General features: G+C 42.5%; 1 protein-coding gene across 10 annotated transcripts in view; it reads right to left on the reverse strand.

The window, feature by feature from the left end:
- RAPGEF5 (Rap guanine nucleotide exchange factor 5) overlaps positions 1-23,548 on the reverse strand; it is a 314,716-nt gene that overhangs the window by 166,264 nt on the left and 124,904 nt on the right. For all 10 annotated transcript variants that reach the window (XM_060414548.1, XM_060414545.1, XM_060414547.1 and 7 more), the window contains 3 exons: positions 21,881-21,987; positions 16,402-16,523; positions 14,204-14,372 (listed from right to left, as the gene is read on the reverse strand). In XM_060414548.1, coding sequence (XP_060270531.1) covers positions 14,204-14,372; positions 16,402-16,523; positions 21,881-21,987 — 398 coding nt within the window. The remainder of the gene's footprint in view (positions 1-14,203; positions 14,373-16,401; positions 16,524-21,880; positions 21,988-23,548) is intronic.

The raw sequence follows: 23,548 nt of genomic DNA on the forward strand, positions 1-23,548 counted from the left end.
TCACCTTTCTAATGTAATTTATGAAATATTTTTCACCACACAAATGTACATTGCTAACACATAAAATCTACTTCAAACAAACCTTATAAAAATTACATTTCTTTCTCCTGACCTGGTCAAAGGGAAAAACACTAACGCCAACTGAATGTATGTAATTGTCTCCCAGATCTATTTCCACAAGCAATTCCTTTCGGCACCTTCTGTGGACTGGGAGGGGGTTGGTGGTAATTGCTCTGCAGAGTAGCACGGCACTGCAGTCCACTGATGGATTTCAATCTCAGAAACTGCAGTGGGCCAGCATGAGCGCAAGCCTTGGGGGCAGAAGGGCTTCTTCTGGCTCCTAAGAGAACTAGGAAGAGGCTCTTGGAGTAAGGAAAAGCAGTCGGATCAGTGCTGGCACTGGCTTCCAGTTTCTGTAAAAGTTATAAACTCTTTCAAAGGAAAAAGTCCCACCCTTCAGGTCAGAGGAATGAATTACAAACTACCACCTTTACAAGAATGGCATGTCACAGGTATGGAGCAGAGCAGGCCTGTTGCCCAATAACTTAATTCTTGGTGCAGCAAAGTCTCTGAAACATGACCTTGATAATGAACATTTCAAACAATAAGCTTTATTATTAAAACGATCTACTTACAAGGTTTCCATACACATGAAGTTACACTGAGAAGAGACTGGAACCCTTTATAGCCTAAGCCACCAAAGCAGGTTTATAAGATTATGCTGGGGTGGCAGAACAGATCTGAGAGGAAATTAGGAGCTGAGAACGTTAGACACAAGAGCACCACCAAGGACTTCAAGGCCCCATCGGTGTCTGCAGTGAAGAGCAGCTGGTGGTGCCACCTCTTGCTCAGTCCTCAGCAGACACCTGAAGGATGAGTCCATGTGCATGACGTATTCCCCATTGACACAGATTCTGTTGTGAATGCATTTTCAACAAACTGCCGAAAGGAACTCAAAACTCCAAGGGAAGCTCTAGCGCATGTGACTGATGGGGGCTGTGCAATGAGCAACAGCCAAGCTGTTGCCAAGTTCAGTGACAGATAATTTCATCTCTGTTCAAGCAAAACTATCTTTCATCATGCTTCCAGCACAAAACATACCCCTGGCAGAAATGTCTCCCGAGGAAGCACATCTAAGAGAGACAGAGTGACGGTCTCCTGAGTGCCGTCCTCCAGCTCATGCCCCGTTTTTATCCCCTCAATCACCACAATCTACACCCAGAGCTCTCAAGTCTTTCTCTAGCCCTTGAATCTTCCCTGAGCTCACCCTGTGCTTCCAGCTGCCTTCAACATGGCTCAGGGGGGCAATCTCAGAACACTGTTCTCACTCACATGGGATCTTACGAGGCCCTCAGACTCGACATAACTTCCAGTGACCTCCTGTCGCCTGCCCTCAGCGGTACTCCAGCGCCCCTCACCACTCGGCTTCATGTCACCCTATGGGCATTCCTCCTCTTTCCATCACCACATCCTCCTCCGCTCTGCTTTCCTGCTTTCTTCCCCACGAGCCTTTCTGGGAGGCTCTCATCTCCATAACATACTTTAATCAGCTTCTAACCAGCTTGTCTCTGCTTCTCCTCCAGGATCTGATCTGTCGATGCCAGGGTTCTCCTTCTACAACCCCGATCTGGTCCTGCTCTTCTCCAGACCCACAGCTTCCGGGACTCTCCCACTGCCTACCTGAGATTTCTGAAGACTTCCTGTTGGCTGAGGAGCCCCAGGTCCACCCTGCTGGCACCTGGCACAGAGGAGTGACATGGGAGGCAGGCAAACAGTGGGGAGCATAAGAGGGGGGGACAGAAGAGAGAAGGACGATGCTCCCCCACTCAGCTTCCCTCCTCACCACTAGCATCCCTGCCCAGCTCGATGCCAAAAGGCCCAGAAACACCAGACTCCTTTTCCCTCGTAAGTGTATTTTTGTAAAATAAGATAAAATCTGATTATTTTATGATGTAAATACCCATTTGTGCAACCCAGTGATGATAAAGTTCTCACATATCAGATCAAAACAGATGACGAAACAGAAGGGGCATGGGAGATTAAGGAAAGAACCACCTGTAACACATAGCACACCATTTTATACATGAAACTCAGGCATCCATGGATTTTAATATCCATGGAGGTCCTGGGAGCAGTCCCCCACAGATACCGAGGGAAGGCTGTCCTTGCATCTTAAGGGGGCTGTGCTGCTCAGTAAGCAAGGGAGGAAGAGAGACACTCTGGAGAGAAAGGGCAACAGAGAAACCCTGGTTGGACTCAGCAGTAATGGCAGTAGCGAGGTGATGAAAGAAAGAGAAAAGGAAGTGACCCCGGGAAGGAAGACCCATCTCTGAGGATCTGTGCCAGCAGGAAGCTCTGGCCCAACTGGAGTCCCTTTTATGATTTCCTAAGGCCATTTGTCAAGGCCTCTGTCTGGCAACAGTGCAAGCCTGACCCCATGATCCTCCACGGGAAGTGCCGAATCTTAGTGCTCTGGGCACTGCAACACAATGGGAAAGACCAGCGATCTCTTCAAGAAAACGAGATATCAAGGGAACATTACATGCAAGGATGAGCACGATAAAGGACAGGTACGGTAAGGACCTAACAGAAGCCGAAGAGATTAACAAGAGGTAGCAAGAGGACATGGAAGCAACCTAGATGGCCAGTGACAGATGAACAGATTAAGTAGTTGCAGTACATATATACAATGGAAATCAACCCTGAATATTCACTGAAGGACTGAGGCTAAAGCTGAAGCTCCAATACTTTGGCTTTCTGATGTGAAAAGCTGACTCACTGAAAAAGACGCTGCTGCTGGGAAAGATTGGAGGCAACAAAGGGAGCAGCAGAGGAAGAGACGGTTAGGTGGCAACACTGACTCAATGGACATGAGTGTGAGCAAACTGCAGGAAATAGTGAAAACAGGGAAGCCTGGTATGCTGCAGTCCATGGCATTGCAAAGACTCGAACGTGACTTAGTGACTACAACTACAGTGCTCTGGGCAGATGTCTCTGTAAGTCTGAGAGGTCTGCAATATCTAAGGATGCTGTCATAAGGACACAGGAATGGCAAAAGCCAGTGCACCTCTACCCTTGTCCCTCCAACCATCAAACAGGACGCGTTATCATTCCACTCAATCTGCACTAAAAACAAAACAAACCCCTACCTCTCTACAGGCTTCTCCGCCTTAATTACAGACAACTCCACCTTTCTAGTTAGAAGTCACCTTTGATCGCCCCCCTCCTTATGGTCTCTTCACTGTATCCATCCCCAAATCCTATCAGCTCCGCCTTCGAGGCATCTCTCACTTTGGAACACTTCTCACCACCTCTGCTCCAACCACCGCTGCCCCCTCCACAAGATCGCTCACCTAGAGCCAGAGTGGTCTTGCTAACATGGAAGTCAGATCATGGTCTTCCTCTGCTCAAAATCCTCAAATGACTCCCCATCATCCTTGGAATAAAGCCAAAGTCTCTAGAGCGCTGCTGTCTTTCACTCTCTTTACTCTGTTTCGGTCTCTCTGGCCCTGCCTTCAGTGTTCTTGTCCTGGGCCTTGCCCTGACTGTCCCCAGCCCTACAACACTTCCACCCACACTGCACATTGCCTCTTCCCTCACATCAACCTCTTGGAGAGGCCTTTTCCTGACCCATCACTCTATCGCTCATTTCCTACTTTATCTGTGTAAAGTCTTCCACTGTTAACTGAAATCAATCTGTTTACCTATGAAATTGTACTTCCCTCCTGGACATGGGAATAGATATTTCTGCCTGTTTTGTTCCTGGTTACAGACTTCCAAAGAATACCAAGGAAAGATAAGAGAGCCTTCCTCAGTGGACAATGCAAAGAAATACAGGAAAATAAGACAATGGGAAAGACTAGAGATCTCTCCAAGAAAATTAGAGATACCAAGGGAACATTTCATGCAAAGATGGGCCCAATAAAGGACAGAAAGGTTTCTGTTAGGTAATGGACCTAACAGGGGAAGAAGATATTAAGAAGAGGTGGCAAGAATACACAGAAGAACTATACAAAAAAGACCTTAATGACCCAGATAACCATGATGATGTGATCACTCACCTAGAGCCAGACATTTTGGAGTGCTAAGTCAAGTGGGCCTTAGGAACCATTACTACAAACAAAGCTAGTGGAGGTGATGGAATTCCAGCCGAGCTATTTAAAATCCTAAAAGATGATGCTATGAAAGTGCTGCACTCAATATGCCAGAAAATATGGAAAACTCAGCAGTGGCCACAGAACTAGAAAAGGTCAATTTTCAATCCAATCCCAAAGAAAGGCAATGCCAAAGAATGCTCAAACTACCACATTATTGCGTGCTACCACACGCTAGCAAGGTAATGCTCAAAATCTTTCAAGCTAGGCTTCAACAGTATGCGAACCAAGAAGTTCCAGATGTTCAAGCTGGATTTAGTAAAGGCAGAGGAACCAGAGATCAAATGGCCAACATCTGTTGGATCATAGAAAAAGCAACAGAATTCCAGAAAAACATCTACTCTGTTTCATTGACTACACTAAAGCCTTTGACTGTGTGGATCATAACAAAGAGTGGAAAATTGTTAAAGAGATGGGAATACAGACCACCTGACCTGTCTCTTGAGAAACCTATAGGCAGGTCAGGAAGCAACAGTTAGAACTGGACATGGAACAACAGACTGGTTCCAAATAGGGAAAGGAGTACGTCAAGGCTGTATATTGTCACCCTGCTTATTAAACTGATATGCAGAGTACATCATGTGAAATGCCGAGCTGGATGAAACACAAGCTGGAATCAAGACTGCTGGGAGAAATATCAATAACCTCAGATGTGCAGATGACACCATCCTTAAGGCAAAAAGCAAAGATGAACTAAAGACCTTCTTGATAAAAGTGAAAGAGGTGAGTGAAAAAGCTAGCTTAAAACTCAACATTCAAAAAATGAAGATCATGGCATCCAGTCCCATCAGTTCATGGCAAATAGATGGGGAAACAGATAATCTAGCCTGGGACTTAATGAAGGTGGGGAACACATCTGTCTCCAAGTCAGAGTTCTGTCAGGAAGAGGGTGTGTTCCTGGGGAATTGGGGCAGGCCTGTCCCTGCCTCCCACCCCGAGCCAAGCTGCTGCTGCCCCACCCTGTTTGGAAGGAACAGACAAAAAGCCAGTTTTTAGCATGAATCTCAGGCAACCCCAGCGAGAGGCTGGTGAAATTCCAGGGCATGGAACAAACCAGAACCAAGACAAACTATACAGGACTCTTTCAAACATGATCCCATAACAAACAGAAGATGCACAGCACACACATATATGAAAAAAAAAAAAACAACCTACAAACTATTTACTGGGCTTAGAAACATCCATCTTTGAAATACTCTGCCAACACAAGCAACAGTCACTTAGCCTGATCTGTGATTCAGAGGTGTCTTGGGAGAAGTGATACCCCAGGTGAGGTTCTGATGCAAAAGGAGTGGCCCTGGAACCTGGCAGAATGACCAGCACAGGGAAGTGGGAAACGGCAAGAGGCAAAGCCAAGGCCAAGACAGTCAGGGCACGTCCAACTACTGCTAACGAGTCTGGGTGTTATGCGGAGGTGTTTGGCTGTAAAGCAAACAGGACGGAAGCAAAAGTAAGGAGAACACCAACAGAGGGGGAGGAACTGAGCAAGTGGGAATTGAGACCCGCAGCCCAGGCAGCAAAGCGAGTCTGGAGCAGAAGGGACTTGTCTCCAGCACTTCAGGCAGAAATGACCGGTCAGGTGACAACGCCAGAATCGGCCTTCCCCTGGACAAGCCAGAGTCCATTCCATCCTTGGTGAGTGTCAGGCAAGGAAAAGCATTAGGGACCTGTTCCCTCCCCGCCAGAAATGTTTCCTGGGCCAGATTTAAAGTTTTTTTCCTAAGAAACCATTGCCACTGAGTCCTCGACACCACAACAGAATGTTCTTCAAGGGCACAGAGTCAATCTCTACCACATCCGACACCTACAGACCCCAAGAGGATATCTGACACTCAGGTACTATCCCACCTAGGCCTTCCCATAACACCTATAACCAGATACGCCTATTTTGCTTAACAAAGCAAATTCCTAAGACGAAAAGAAAAAGTGGGTGGGAGGTATATGAGAATTGGATTTTATTTTTTTGAGATCACTAATATCATGAATAAAAATACCTGTTCAAACTTCTTAAGAGAAGGTGACTTTTCACAGTATCAGGCTACTAGTTATGCTTATAGAGGAAATTTACCAAACAGGAGAAAGTTGTGAATGTGACAGCTTTCATTACGGGTCCAGGGTATATAGTTACACATTCATTTAAAACTGAATAAAATATTACTGATATCTCTTTTTCACATTTCACATTGAAGATTTGAGAACTAATGGTTACTATTTAATTAAACAGCTACATTTCAAATGCTGGCCCAAGCAAGCCTAAAAGTTTAATTTTTGTGAAAATTCCTGTACTATTCCTAAAGTGATATACTCAGATAGAGATAAGCAGTCTGTTTACACACCTGGAGTAAGCCTTATCTGTAAACAATGGAAATTTTGGAGGACTTAGTATTTCCTTAGGAGAGGGAGTGATGAGTAATAACAAAAACTGAGACCAGCTGATTTCATAGCATTTTTTATACAAACAATTTAGTGATAAATGGAAATTTTTCTTCACCTATGACCCTAATACAAACCTTATGTCAAGTTTCATCATGAAAAATTTTTTGAGAGGTACTCAAAAAAGGTTTGTTTACTCATCCAGTATTTCGTCCTCTCCAAGGATAATAAAATGAGCACCTAATCAGGAAAAGTCAAGGATACAAAGTGAAGTTTTGGGATGCAGGAATGGCAGACTTGAAATTGATCTTTCCAGTTAGAAGGTGTTAATCTAGCACCATCTCAGAAATTAAGGATGCCAATGAATTTCTCATGGTGCTTAAACATGTCAAAAAAGGCCAAGTTAGGCAGGATAAGGAGAATAAAGGGGGCAGAGGTGATGCAGAAGTTGGTGGTGTTATTATTATTGTATAATAAAGTTCTCAGAGAAGACAAGGATCTGAATTATGGAAATCATCACTGTGGAGCTGATGTTAAAAATATGACTAAGTGACAGTGCATCCGGAGAGACAGCAAAAAAAAGAAGACTGAGCTCCAGACACTCCATGTTTAGAGGTCAATGTTTCCAAACATGGGTTTTATATTATGCAGGTATAGTGAGGGCAACAGGTCAGGAGATGATGGCCGAAGTGATTAGTCAATATGGGGAGAAGTAATATCTAAACAATACTGAATTTTCCAATCCATGAACATGAATAGATCCTCTACTTATCTAATTCCTGACTTTTTACAATCAGGCTTACGAAGCGTGTGACATACACCACTTGCACACTCCTAGACTTGCACCTAATCATTTCACAGGTTCTTTTGTGCCAGTACAGAGAAATGTCATTCTGTACATTGATCTTATAGCCTGTGATCTTGCTAAACCATTTATTAGGTCTAGTGGGTTTCTTGTGGATTCCTTAGAATCTTCTATGTATATAATTTATGTTTATAATTAGGTCATCTGCAAAGAAAGATGGCTTTACTTTTTGCCTTCTAATCCGTATACCTTTTCCTTCTTTGTCTGGCCTTATTGCACTGGCTCATGTTGGAAACAGTGATAAGAGGCAGTACATCAGCCTTGTTCCCAATCTGAGTGGAAAAGGATTCAGTCTTTTACTGTTAAGTATGACATGAGCTATATGTTTTATATAAGGTTACTCCAGAATGAAGAAATTCCCTTACATTCTTAGTTTTCTGAAAATTTTTATCATGAATGTTGAATTTTTAAAAATGCTTTCATGCATCTGCAGAGTTTGTCACGTATTTTCAGTTTTCTTTTTTGGACTGGATCTGGTGGATTACATTGATTGATTTTTAGATGTCATATTCCTGGGATAAATATCATTTTATGATGCATTATCATTTTTATATATTGCCAGACCCCACTCAGTAATATTTGTTACAGTTTTTATGTTTACACTCAGTTTCCTTTTCTTAACTTTGTCATAATAACACTGGTCTCATAAACGGCCTTCCATTACCTACCTATATGTGGTCACATATCTTATAAGGCTTTGGCACAGTTATTAACACAAACCTGATGGTAAGTAAATGTTGTTAAGTAAGTCACTCAGTGGAGACTATTTGTGACAAGGGGGTGTCTTTTCTGAGACTATTTCCTGTCCCTTTTCCTTACCTGAAAACTAAGAGAAGCAAATTCAGTTATCCAGAAAATCCCTTTCCAGATATAAATGTTTATGAAGCTAAATTTACAGAATTTCAGAAGTGTCAGCCAAGCGTGACAGGTATCATGCTCAATAAAATCTTTATGTCCTGATAAAATTAATCTGGCTTCTTTATGTAGTATTTTGAGACTGTGATTTAATTAACCTTCACATTCCCTATCACTTGACGGAGCTCTTTCTGTAGGACTAACATCATAGAACAGCAGATTTCAACCTCAGTGTGCCTCAGCCTCTTGTTAAAAAAAAAATACTGATACCTGTGTCTTATCTCTCTATCCCAACCTCGATTCAGTAGTCAGGTTATAACCGTTTAATTTTTAAGGTATTATGGTTGCAAACCGTGGTTCACTTTCTGCCTTCAGTTCACGTTGCTGCGACCAAGTACAGACGCCTGCCCTCTCAAGTTACACGATATTAATAGTTCCTCGTCTGTAAAATCAGAACAGCTCCAAACTACTATTGTCAGCATTAAATGAATCACGTGTAAAATGCTCAGAATGCGGTAAGTGCATTTAAGTGTTAACTATTACTGCTATTTTATTATTATTGCCACTGCTAGGGTAGGGTAGGCCAAGCCATTTGTTTTCCATTTTTAAGCAGTTGTGTGCTCAGTTGCGCAGTTGTGTCTGACTGTTTGTGACCCCATGGACTGTAGCTCACCAGACTCCTCTGTCCGTGGCATTCTCCAGGCAAGAATGCTGGACTGGGTTGCCATTCCCTTCTTCAGGGGATCTTTTTGACCCAGGGGTCGAACCGACATCTCCTGTGGCTCCTGCACGGTAGGCAGATTCTTTACCACTGAACCACCTGGGAAGCCCATTTCACTAGAGTGGGGGGTCCCCTTTAACAGAGAAATAGATCAAAGACACATAACCTCTGTTGAGCAAATATATGACCAAAATGTTACTGTGGATTCAAGTAAATTGTACTTATTTCAGCAGCACCTATACACAGTTAAGTCATTCTCTTTATTCAATACAAAGATAACGCTTGGCTTCCCTGTATATTTCCAGACCCCTGTAACCAATCTGAGCCTGCTCCCCACCCCTCATAAGGTTCTGAGTTCCACTGGTTTTGACCTACTGCTCTAGACAAACCAAGCTGCCTTGTATTGTCTCAACATGCCAGCCATCTTCTTGACTTCCCACCCGTCTGCTTTCCTATTTAAAGCAAGGAGTCATGAATGTCAACAAAATCCTCTTACCCCACTGGGCTGAGCTTTCCTTACAGGCGGTTAGTGAGGAATCAAAGGTGCCATCCAGTTAAGTGCTCTGCTCTTTAACTGGAACAACAATGAACAGGCATCATTTTTTAAACAGGAGAGAGGAAGATCAGGGAGAGAGAGCAGAGGGCAGGTGAGTGAATGCAGGTCTGCGGGCCTCAGCAGCATCAGAATGCCAGCACACATCCAGGAGGGCACACTGGCCAGGACCACGGGGCGCAGATCGAGCCCAGAGAGATGGACCCAGTGATGCCAGGCCCTGGCTCCACAGTAACAGCTCACCCCAGTTACACTCCAGGGTCACTAGGAAAGATCAGTGGGCATGGGAAAGGGCCACCCTGACAAGAGAGCCCAGGGTCAGGGGCCCACACCACCCACCATGTCCCAAAAGGCTGTCTTGCTGAGGAGCAAGGAGAAGGCACAGAGGGACAACCATTTTAGCAAGCTATGGTCAGGAGCTAACCAAAGAAATTTTTTTAATTCCCTTACTAGAATAATTTTACTCGATGAGGCTAAAATAATGGGGCTTTTCTTTTCCTTCTTTCTGGTGATCCAGCAGGACAGGACTCATGTGGACAGCCAACAACAGACCGCTTGCTGCTGCTGCTGCTGCTGCTAAGTCCCTTCAGTTGTGTCCAACTCTGTGCAACCCCATAGACGGCAGCCCACCAGGCTCCCCCGTCCCTGGGATTCTCCAGGCAAGAACACTGGAATGGGTTGCCATTTCCTTCTCCAATACATGAAAGTGAAAACTGAAAGTGAAGTCACTCAGTCGTGTCCGACTCTTGGTGACCCCATGGACTGCAGCCTACCAGGCTCCTCCATCCATGGGATTTTCCAGGCAAGAGTACTGGAGTGGGGTGCCATTGCCGCTTAGAGAAAAACAAAGTTACATTTACATTTTTCTTTACCTGCCTGAGTGCAACGTGAGTTAAATTTTAGCAATCCTCTATGACTCTTTTAACAGCAGTGTAAACGTTAACTGCCCTGTAATTGGCAGAATACAGTTTTATGTATCAAGGTTCACAGACTCAGTTATTCAGAGCACTCCCACCCCTGGGCAAGCTGGGAGGGCTGTAACACAGGTGGTTGAATGAAGACAGCCAAGTTCCCACACAGCCTAAATCATCCGAGTCAGTGTTAAGAGAGAAACATGTCTTACTCGTCCTGAAGGAATTATTAGGCTGCCTTTCCCCACACTGCAAGTTCAGTATTCCTAACCCCGTACCCCCCACTTCTCCTCCTCCCACACCAAGGAAAAAGAGTTAGAAAAAAATACATTCTGGATGACTTGATTTGGCTTTCAGTTTGAATGCTGCTGCTGCTGCTGCTGCTGCTAGGTCGCTTCAGTCGTGTCCGACTCTGTGCGACCCCATAGACGGCAGCCCACCAGGCTCCTTCATCCCTGGGATTCTCCAGGCAAGAACATTGGAGTGGGCTGCCATTTCCTTCTCCAATGCATGAAAGTGGAAAGTGAAAGTGAAGTTGCGCAGTCATGTCCGACTCATAGCGACTCCACGGACTGCAGCCCCCAGGCTCCTCTGTCCAAGGGAGTTCCTAGGCAAGAGTACTTGAGTGGGGTGCCATTGCCTTCTCCGTCATTTTGAATAAGTTACCACAATTGTTCCTTCTTCCTCCAGAGATTACCCTTAACAACCAATGCACTCACTTCTTTCAAATGATCTATTCAGCTTAGATGTAAAAGTTATTTTGTATAGAAGATGAATTTTGTTTCTTCACATTCGCCTAAGAACCTGCAATAGTTCCATTTTCCTTCCAGATTTAAACATTTTATTTTAAATGGAAAAAAAATCTATTTCTTTTTTTTTCTTAAACGCATCCTTAAAGAAAAGAATTGTATTTACATAGGGACAGGAGGTAGTTTCCTCACAGTGTTAAAGGGATTAGAGAGAAGACAGCAAATTCAGGAACCCCAGTGTGGAACTGTACAGGCAGAACTTTGCAGCCTTCAGATATCAAAAAGGTTATTAAAAGAACCATACAATTGGGTTTTCAGCTTGTGAACAGACAGTGTAAGTTACTGAGTCAAGAGGACTTTAGAGGGCATTTCAGTAGAATAGGTAAAAATGCATGGATAATATAGTGGAATGGATACCATAGGACTAAGAATAACATATAAGAATGGAAAAAAAAATTTTCATACAAACAGCAAGAGCAGTAAATTACTAAAAGTGAGGGCTTCCCTGTTGGCTCAGATGATAACAATGAATGAATGAATCTGCTTACAATGTGGGAGACTCAGCTTTGATCCCTGGGTCGAGAAGATCCCCTGGAGAAGGGCATGGCAACCCACTCCAGTATTCCTGCCTGGAGAATTCCAGAGCGGGCATTATGGGCTACAGTCCATGGAGTCGCAGAGAGTCGGACACGACCGAGCGACTGACACACTCACTGCACTCCACAGGCTGCCACAGACTGCAGACATCACGGAAGCTCTGCAGTCAAGGCAGGACTTGGGCTCCCCCTTGAGGGGTGGGAAGAACCCAACCAGACAAGGAAAGAGCAGACCTTCACAAGGACACGAGGGAATAAACAGCTGTGGGATTCAGGCTACAGTGAATGGAGATCACCACACTGGAGCAGAAGCTATGATGGGATCATACGCACTGGACCTTAGGAAGGGCTGTGGCAACCTAACTGGAAGAGGATGATATCCCCCAGACACCTTCCTTTTCTCTGACCATAGTTGATTCCAAGTCTGGATAACCTAATTTTTGATTAGGTTAAAAAATTTGTCCCAAAACATTTTACCAGAGCTTAGAAGTTTGCTTATAACCCAAGTACAGAGAAACAAACAAAGAAAAAGATATATTCTCTGCAGAAGAGACTTGCAGTAGGTTTAGTAATTTTATCTTTTCATAGTTTGTACTTATAATATGGGATTAAACAGGTCTATAGCTCCCCGCTGCCAATTTTCCCAGAGGAATTACCACTCCCATATGTACTCGATCACATCACGAGGAAAAGAATGTGCTGACAGGGCACGCTACAGTGACTGTCAACTCCAAAGGCATGGCACTGGGCACGGTGATTGGAGCGACAGGAGACTGCAAGTAATATGCAGTTAATATTAGAAACCAGACTTTTTCAAATAGGCTCATTTTTAGAACCTGCAGCAGACTTAGGGTTTCCCTGTAACAAGGTCCTCTCACTGGCATTCCAATCTGCCTCCTCAGTAGCGGAGAAAGGAGTGGAGCTAGCCATGAGGACTGCTTGCAAGTTTACTGCAGACCCCCTCATGCCCCCATCACTCTGGGCACACCCATCAGGACTGCACACACTTCCAAGTTCAGGACAGGAAATGGTTAAGCAGAGCTGCCAGAGAATGCCAGTCTATGGAGTCACAGGAAGTCACAGCCACCTCTAGCTTAATGCGACTCTTTCTTAGAAAGCTTTTTAAAATTTATTGAAATGCTCCTTGATTTTCCTGGGAAACTTCTGGCCTATGTTAAAAGCATATTACATTAAGGAACTTTTTCCGTACTTAGTCGAATGATGCATTCTATTTGAATTTGCTTTACCATGGCAAGGTCCTCTATGAACAGTGGTGGTGCCAGGGGCACTGAATTCATAACCATTTCAGAGTCAGTCTAACATGTTTATAGCTTCTGATTATCACATCTCAGAAGGGAAGCAAGGATGACCCCCACAACTCCTAGGCACACACTCTAGCAGGTGTTAAAAGCGCAGGTGTGAGAGCCAGACAGACATGGGACACACCACACACCACGTGTGTGACCTTAGATAGGTTACCTGATCTGTATGCCTCAGTTTCCTCACTTTAAAATAATAGAAACTGTTTTACACAATTCATCTGAAGATGAAATAACAAACATAAGCATGTAGCACAGTTCCCGACACAAAGTGCATTCTCTACAGTCAACCTACTAGTGTCTTCTTCTGACACTTCTCTCTTTTCTAAAAGCCTGTATTAACTGTTCAATACTGTGTTTTTCTAAACTAGAGTAATTCATCTTTGCTATGGTTGTAGGTGTTTCTCCCTGAACCTATTTTTCTTACCCATGAAGCAAGGATAATACCACTTGCCCTCTAATCTCAATGTATTCTAGAAACAGAATATACAAAAGTTACTAACTAAAAATTTTAATCTGCAATTGATTATACTAAAATAAGCTTGTCACGAATGCTGTGCATAAACAAAGGCATGTCAGAGTCATCATATCATGACTCAAGTCCTGTGCCCAAACCTCTTCTAACGAATTCATTTTAATTCATTTTAATCATATAGTGACTCGGCGTCTTCATGTGATAATGACTCATGGGTTTTAATTTGCCAAATGTTGCTTCTGGATTATTTGCAGAAATGTCTGTTGAGCTTTTTCTTAGGAAAGTCATGACTTAGCTAGAGAATTAGATGCCGGTTATTATTTTATTCCAAGTTCAGCTAAATCAAGTTTATTCCCAATTTGGATCCTCTACTCATATAGTGATTAAATTAGAAGCAATATGGTGCAGCTGGCGGGGCGTGGACTTCTGGGGTTTGAACACCAGTTCAGTCATGTATTAGCTGGACTGAATTTTCAGCATTTTACCTTTCTGAACCTACATCTGAGAAATGGGAAGAAAACAATTACTTTTTAAAGGAGATGGTCTTAAAAAGCAGAGCACCATCCCCAGACACAGGGATGGTTCTCGAAGTGAGAATACTTTTGCCACGGAACAAAACCGCATCCACTTACAGTTCACAGACGCCAGCTCGACTGGGAACGAGAGGCACGAGCTGCAGTAAGAGTCTGACACCGTTCTGCCACTCCTCTTCTCTCTCAAACTCACAGTACAAGTAGCTACACTCGTCAGATGAGAACTGGTAGAAAGCACAGGTGTCCTGAAAGTACAAATGCTGGTCCACTGTTGGAAACAAACAAGGTGTGGATCAGTTCTGTAGAGTATGTTATTTAGAGAGTCAGCATCCAAGTAATGGAGAAGGCACTGGCACCACGCTCCAGTACTCTCGCCTGGAAAATCCCAGGGACGGAGGAGCCTGGTGGGCTGCCGTCTATGGGGTCGCACAGAGTCGGACACGACTGAAGCGACTTAGCAGCAGCAGCAGCAGCAGCAGCAGCAAGCCAAGTAATAAATTGAAAGACCTAGGAATTACTAGGGAGAAGCTAGGGATAGGACCATAATTAAGTCCATTCATGCTCACGATCGCATTGAATGAAAAAGGACTTACTGACCAACCTATTTTTATTATTTGAAACTTTGGCCAGCACATTCACGTGGATTTTACAACTCTTCTGCTTCGAGGGACAGGTGAAATCAATAGCAATTCCAAGGGAGTAGAAGAAATTTCTTTCTTTTTTTTTTAATGTCCCAAAGCAGTACATTTAATTACTTAAATGGTACACAAATACAAAACTATGCCAAGTTTTAGATCAGCAGTTCTCAGCCAGGGGCAACTGTTCCCCAGCCTGAAGACATTTAACAACGCTGGTGACATTCTGAGTTGCCACAACTAGGGGGTGCTAGGGATGCTACTAACCATCCTATCTTTTACAAGACAGCCCCTAACAACTAAGAATCATCTGGCAGAAAATACCAATACTACCAAGGCTGGGAAACCCTACTTTAAAAGAAATCAAGAAGCGGAGACATTTCCTAAAAATATTAACGTAAAATGTTTTGCAAACCAGAAACCTGAACCTCATGAGCAAGCTGATAATTATAATCCTTAAAGGCAGTTAACTGCTTTTCTAAACAAGAGCTGCTGCTGCTAAGGTGCTTCAGTCGTATCTGATTCTGTGCTACCCCAGAGACGGCAGCCCACCAGGCTCCTCTGTCCCTGTGATTCTCCAGGCAAGAACACTGGACTGGGTTGCCATTTCCTTCTCCAATGCATGAAAGTGAAAAGTGAAAGTGAAGTCGCTCAGTCATGTCCAACCCTCAGGGACCCCATGGACTACAGCCCACCAGGCTCCTCGGTCCATGGGATTTTCCAGGCAAGAGTACTGGAGTGGGTTGCCATTGCCTTCTTTGCTAAATAAGAGAATCAGGTGCTAAGTGTGACCAACTAAGATGACACCCACATCCCCACCTGTACCACTTTCCCACAGTGGGACTTGGGTATGCCTTTCTGAACCTTATTTTGTTCTCTGACCTTCAATATTTATAACCTAGAGAAGAAAACAGCTTCCCAGTGACCCAGCACCCGTGTGGCAGAGCTAAATAAAGAATCCAAGCTGCTTGATTTATAATTCTTCAATTCCCTGGGACTCAACAAAGAAAAGAGATATTCACCATCTATTTTAGTGTCTGTGCTAAGTTGCTTCAGTGGCATCTGACTCTTTGTGACCCCATGGACTGTAGACCGCCAGGCTCCTCTGTCCATGAGATTCTGCAGACAAGAATACTGGAGTGGGCTGCCATTTCCTTCTCCAATTTTAGTGTCTAGTTAACATCAATTTTCTAGTTAACATCACCTGTTCTAGTTAAACTGTTTATTTTCATAGATTATATTTCATAGATCAATTTTCATAAACTGTGTTTGATTCCTTACACAATTAAAATGGCAAACACCTTCTATTCATACAGTCAGTTTCTGATGATTATTCTAAGTACAGCAAGACAAATCACACATTTAGAGCAACTAAAGATGTCCATTGATCTTTTTAAAAAATTGTAAGCATCATTTTGAGTAGAGAAGAGATGGGGTAAGGGAAAGACTCTTACAGGTTGTAGTCAATAAATCAGCAAATACCAAAAGGTATGAGAAATAACAAAAGATGACCTGTCACTTTCATTTATAAGAGGACATAAATATTTACCAGCAAAAACAACTTCCATCTAGATTATAATATCATCTAGAAAATCAAACACATTTTGGTCGAGCAGCTTAACAGCTTCAGGATTCTGTGCCTTCAGAGCACGCAATACTAACCTGATGACAGAATCCCCATGTCCAGCAGGAGCTGCCAGACCCCTATGGCCATAGATCTGCACGGGACGAAAGGACAGTGTTCTAGAAGCCAGTCGACCAGTTCTGACCCAACGCAGCTTCTCCTAGACAAAAGCAAAGCCATTCACAGTAAGACATGGTTGCCACCCATTTGCCCAAAAAAAAAAAAAAAATTTAATTTAATACCATCCCTTTCACGTTCTTTTTAGACAAGCAACTCAAGAATAAATGACATGCACTTCTTATTCATGTTTCAGATTTCAGCTCAAATATCACTTCCTTACAGAAGCTTAGAATCATATCCTCTTATACTCTTTCTTTACATCCCCTAACATTTACCAATTATACATCTTTCCAAATGAGTAATACCTGCCTTCTTCCCTTGAGAATTATTTTCAGTAGAACAGGGACTATGTGTATGTAACTCCTGACTAAACCCCAACATCAGAACAGTCCAGGAACACAGCAAATCCTCTGAATACATACATTTGAATAAACGAAGGCATAGATTTAGCAGTCCTTTACTGAAAGACAATGTTTCTGCCTTGATAAGATAAGTGGTGATCAACTCTGGTGCAACCATTTACACATTTTTATCTCGTCTCTTTGAGAACAAGATAATTCTAAGATTAGACAAGTTACACCACAGTGAGGGGTATAATGTTTTGTTCTCTACTTTCCAAACAGAGATTAAACCTAATATTTGTCTCAAAGAACAATAAATTTGACTGTTAATATAGTCTAAGCAATCCACCAAGCAGCCTGGATCATAAACCCACAAACCTGGATGACGGATTCTGCTAACCACCTGAAGAAATACTTTCTATAATCCATCTTAAAATACACAGCTGTATTCAAAGAATGCCCTAATCTGGGTATGACAGGCAGTATTTTCATGCCTACCTTTCCCTGTTTATCAGCCTCAGATGAAAAACCCAATAAGGAAAACTTTCTGAAATAAGGTTAATCATGCAGAAATTTCACTGAAACCCACTCTCCCGTATGAAAAAAGTCACACCAAAATGTTCTTTTCAAACACCTGCATCATGAAAATGACTATCTTTCTCCTATACTTTTTAAGGATCAAAAAATGCCAACATATATTTGTATTTCTAGAACAGTAAAATATTGCCTATCTTTTATGACTGGCATAATCACAAATACCTAGAAATCACCCAGTAACCAACAGAATGAAGAAATGCCACGAGACACTTTATTTTCTTGGATGATGGAAAAATAAGGTAGTAAACATTTCTGCAGAGATATCCGAAGAACCATGCTAGCTTTAGTTAAAATATCACTTTCTTGGGTAAAGATGTGAAAGATACTCTGAGATCATTAAGGCAATTCTAAGTTGCACCAACTGTACAAATCCAGTTGCAGGTTAGCAGTAAGACAAAAGAAAGATTAATGGTCAAATGGATTTTTTTAAAACAATACAAGAAAATAGATTGCAACAAAACAGGCAATTAGACCAAACCGTCAATATTAACTTCTAATTCTACAGGACACCTTTCATTAGTAAATGCTCAAAGTGTTAATTCCTCAACACCTCTATCAATTAGCCAGCATCTTTGGGCTTGTAAAGCACTTTTATAATCTTAATCCTCATTCTCAGAACAATACATATGGCTCCTCAGCCTGTTCTCTGTCTGACACCACCTGGAACGTGGCAGGATACAACAAAACATTTACTAAACAAACTAAACTTTCGAATTGCAAACGGTGACTAGACAGACGTACTGGCTTGTTTCCTCCCAGGTGATCAGGAAGACGTTTCTCAGAGCAGGGCTTCCCATGACTGTGCTGAGTGGGCGTCATCTGGGAGACCTTGTTAACATGAGGATTCCAGTGCAGTGTGGCTGGGTACAGTCTCAGAGACCTCACGTCTAATGGGCTGCCAGGCGAGGCCAGTGACCCAGCCCTACCTTCTCAACGGGAAAGACTTGCTCTGTCTCGAAGGCGGGGAGGAGAGCGTGGTGGACAGGACTGAGTCGATGTGCTCAAACATGGTATAGCCAAGACTGCAGTCATGTGTAGGTATTACTTAATAATCAAGCTCCCACTCTCAGAGTAAGCTACTGTTTCAGTTGCGTACAATCTCCTTCTACCCTCACCTGCAATTTATCATATTGTGTTTCAAATCGCTTTCGAAAATCCATTTGTACCAGGGAAAACATCATTGGGATAAAGATAAACACTATCACTAATACCACCAATTCACCAACTCAATGGACATGAGTTTGCACAAACTCTGGGAGATAGTGAAGGACAGGGAAGGCTGATGTGCTGCCATCCACAGGGCCACAAAGAGTCACACCTGACTTGGCAACTGAACAGTATCACCAAAGCAAACAAAATGAGGTGAGTGGCCACAGCAGTTCACCAACAACCTCCTTGACTCGTGGCCCAGGTCAGCAACGATCCACTTTAAATCCCTGAATCGACAGGACTGGGAGGAGGGTGGTGGAGAAATCAGAGACGCCTGGAAGGGAGGAGTATGAACACCCACAGCAGTTCTTCTCCCCACGTATCTTCAGTCTTGTACTGAATCCAGAAGTTGTTCTGAGTACACAGAGATCTCGCCAATGCAGCAATGCTAGATAGGAACATTATGATATGGAGGCGATGGCTCCAAGGTCAATGTGATTGCCACAGCAAAATGAGAATTTTGCTAATCTCTGAAGGTGAACACTTGGTTTTTCCTGGCCGCCTTCCGTCTCCAGTTACAGCTTTAGTCATCAGTTCATAGCAGTACAGGCAGACCCTCATCTCATTCAATGGGACAGTGGTTTTTAGAGACTTACATGAAGGCTCAAAAACGTAGTATGATTTTTCCTACAGTCCCAAATGAATGGAAAACATATCAAAACTGTGAAAGTAATTCTCATGTGGTACTCTGCCTCAATTTACTACCAGACAAATGAAAATGGCTCAGCCTAGGCTATCATATTAGCACTTTGTCTCTAAACCCAGAGCATTAGTCAGTCCTTAGACTACAGACCCACACTCTCGCCACATTCTACTCTCAATAAACTCAAAGTATGCTCTTGCTTGGATGGATGGTTCTTTTCCATGAACCTGATTAATGTACATCTTCCAATTCTTTTTCAGTCTATATCCAATCAGGAACAAAACTGAGAGCAAGGACCAGTCCTATACACAGCCTTATACAGGAGCGAAAATGAATCCTATGAGTCCGCTCACAACTAGGCCCAAAGACTGACATAGGCAGACCTCGTTTTATTGCACTTTCCTTTGCTGTACTTCACAGATATTATGTTTACAGACTGAAGGCTTGTGGCAAGCTGAATCTAGCAGGTCTATCAGCGCCACTTTTGCAATGGCATTTGCTCACTTTGTGTGTCTGTTTTTGGTACTTCCTCAACATTTGAAACCCTCCACTAACAAAAAGATGATGACTTGCTGAAGACTCAAATGATGGTTAGCAAGTTTTAGCAATAAAGTATTTTTTAACTTAAGGGACGAATATTATTTTTAGACGTAATGCAACTGCACACTTAACAGACTACAGTATAATAACTGTTACATGCACTGGGAAACACAATAATCCATGTGACCCACTGTATTGTGCTACTCGTTGCCCTGGGGTAATCTGGAACCAAACCCACAGTATCTCTGAGGTATGCTTGTACAGGCAGTTTTCGTTTTTAAGAAAAAACAAAATTAGACTTGTCTACAGTTGATACTATCATCTATTAAAGAAAAAAATAGAGATTTTACATGAAGTAATACAACTATACTCACAGCTCCTATCGCAGCCTGTTGCAACTACTTGACCTGGGCCCTAAGCTAGTGATTTTCAGACTTAGGGGCTTGAATTTGTTATGGGAGGGAGTGGGTAGAGTGATCTTGGAGCTTTTTAAAGAGATTCATAATTCCATATACACAAAAGCACTGTTTCTCAACAGAATAAATCATGTCTAACCTATGTGGAAGCTGTCAAAACCTACATAAATACTAGTAAGATTAATTAAACATGGGATTTTGAAGTGCTAATTCATTGTAGTTCTCTCATCTCCATATGTAGTTGCTCAGTGGTGCCTAAGATTACAGATCCCGCCAAGCTTTTGATTAGAAACAAGTGATCCAGAGAGATGTTATGGGAGGGAGGTGGGAGGGGGGGTTCACGTTTGGGAATGCATGTATACCCGTGGTGGATTTATGTCAATGTATGGCAAAACCAATACAGTATTGTAAAAGTAAAATAAAGTAAAAATAAAAATTGAAAAAAAAAAAAAAGAAACAAGTTGTCGGCCTGGGACAGTTACTGATAGGGATGGGACACGAAGACATCATCTGGGGTGTGAAAACCTCCTAGATCTTGCTGTAGGTAACAGTCATATAGGTACATGTAATAATTAAAAATTCATCCAGCTGTACCCTTAGATTTGTGCATTTTACTGTATGTAAACTATGCCTCAATAGAAAATGGGGGATCTTCTTACTCAAACAAGTTAGGAAGCACTCTCCCCCCAAATCTAGGCCACGATGAAATTTTTCCCATCTGTGGCAAGTGGAAAAAAAAGAAAATACCATAAGGAGATGGTGATAAAGCTAAACTTAGTTAACTCAAAGAAACGTCTTTATTCTGAGAATCTTTCCTAGTTTTTTTTGGCATCATTTGTTCTGAGTATTCTTCCCTATTCTTCATGGTATTGTAATCTCATTTCTGTAAGAACAAATAAGGATAATAAATGATAGTGGTTCTTTCTCTGTTTATTTTTGTAGTTTTAGTATTGTTTGCTGTGGTTTAATACCTTTACTTGGAAAAATATTCATAAAAAGCTGGGCGTTCACTTTTGTTATTTCTTTAAATGGCTCCATGAAATGAAGACATGTGCCCTGAACTTTCTCCATGACCATCTTCTTGGTCCAGACGTACTTTAAGTGGACCGTATGCCCATCCGTTTACTCTTAACACCTCCACCCTTATTCACCTGCCAAGGCAAAGAAGTGCCATCCCTGCGCCCACCTGGCCCTCCCCACCCCGAAGCTCCTGAAGGGGCAGCTCACTCGCACCTAGAGAGTCAAGAGTAGTGGCCCTCTCCCCCAGGGACCTCCAAAGGACCCTCACAGAGCTCTGATAGAAGGGACCTGTATTTACAGGAGACCCAACACAGCACACGCCCAATAAAAACATTATATAACATCACGTCTTTGAGGAAGCAGAGCAGACTCTCAGGAGCCCGTGCACACCTGCAGCTGAGCATTCCTCGCCTGCTCTTCAGACCAGGAGTCCAGCTGTCCAACACGCGGCTCGTTAATTAAGAGAGAAGTCACCGCCAATCTCCCAAGCAGACACTTCAAACCCAGCAACCCTCCTACTCCTCATGATAGCCCGTCTCTCTGTGATCAAGGTTATGACTTTAACACATTTTCAGTTTTTTTTTTTTTTCTCAAGGAGAATTTCTGACAAGGTGTTAGGAAACTGTGTTACCTATAAAACCCCTTGAGGTTTGCTCTGTCCTTTATCAGGTCAGCTGCCTGAACGATGATAATATTCCGCAACGCTCTTCCTGCACAAGAAGAATTCTCCCCATAAATCTATATAGAAAAGACAAAAGATTCACTGAGAATGCAGAACAATAATGTGACAATTTGTGAGCTGCCGATGACACACTACACAGAACAATTATGGCCAAGTCCCTAAGCTTAAAACACTTATATCTTATCATACATAGCTAAGATAATAGCTATGTAACTACCTATTCTAGTTATTTTTGCTATTGGACCATTTAGGCTATTAGGCTATAATAACTACTTTCCAAATGCTAAAAATTGCTTTAACTGTAAATAATTTCCTTTTACACAAAATTTCCAGGGCAAAATACCTGTTTTTTTTTTCTTTATATACAGTGTTTCTATCAATACAGCAAACATATAAACATCTTGGAAGATGGGAAAATTAAGTTTTCTCCTATCTAGTGAGCGTCTTGCACCATGATATAATTTGATAGCAGGCTGCTGTCTGCTTTGCTTTTAAGCCTCACTCAACTGCAGAGTTCATAGTTAATTCCAAGCATCCTGGGTTCATCTACTTCATGACTGCATCTAGCAGATAAAATTTTCATATAACTTCTTTTTTCAGTCTTCTGATTTGCCTGTATGCATCTCTGATTCTTGGTGGATGAAGGAGGGTATCCCTTAGATCTGGAGAGGTCTATGTCCCACTTTATAAACTACCTCCTTTCTCTGTAACTGGCTACTTCATCCACAGGGCAATGTTGCCTCACAAAGGAAATGAAATGAACTCTCTTCCTAAGTAAAGGCTCATGAAAAGGAAGATATATTGAGGGTGCATGCTTACATCTGCTCACTTATTTCTTGCTGAACTCTTTTTGCACCCACACAGATTTGACAGAATATTTTTATCTTTTCCCAAGGCAAACAAATGATAATATATTGACTATAACTTAATCCTGAACACTTTAATCCCATCCTTATACTCCCTTAATTTTCATACTATCACCTCCTAAACACCACCTAATGAGGAAGATGAGAAGGACAGGAAATGATTTTATTTTTAACATGCTAAACCCATTAAAAAGAAAACAACACTTAAGCCAGACAACAGAAAGTACTACCTGAGTAGTCCTGACTAGTTCATTCACTCAGTCATTCAAAAACACGGAGCAGCGATCAGCCCCACTCTGGGTGCTGGGGACACAGCAGTGGACAAGACCAAAGGTTCTATCCTCACAAAGCTCACAGTCTCATGTCTTTCTAAAATACACAACCCTGTCAGCTGATTTTTTAACAACATAATGAAGGCAGCCCCACCTTGTCTCAGTGAGTATCGGGGGATATTCTACTATTAGATACCTATAAATAATCCCCCTTTTCACAGTTTTCAGAGTAAAATATCCCCTGTTTTTTAAATACAGCATTTCTATCATTCAGCAAATAGAAAATATTTCTATTATATACGAACTCTACCATATTCATAACACATTCATGTAAAGGGCTTGGAAAATGGGGGAATTTTTTTAAAATTATTTAGTGAACATCTTTCTGCATGACAGTTATCAGAACATTCCAAACACCTTTGGCCATGTCATTCCACGTGAAGGAGACAGTGTGATCAGGAGCAAAGGGCAGATTTCTA

This window comes from Ovis aries, chromosome 4 (assembly GCF_016772045.2).
Source record: "Ovis aries strain OAR_USU_Benz2616 breed Rambouillet chromosome 4, ARS-UI_Ramb_v3.0, whole genome shotgun sequence".
Classification (NCBI taxonomy): Eukaryota; Metazoa; Chordata; class Mammalia; order Artiodactyla; family Bovidae; genus Ovis; species Ovis aries.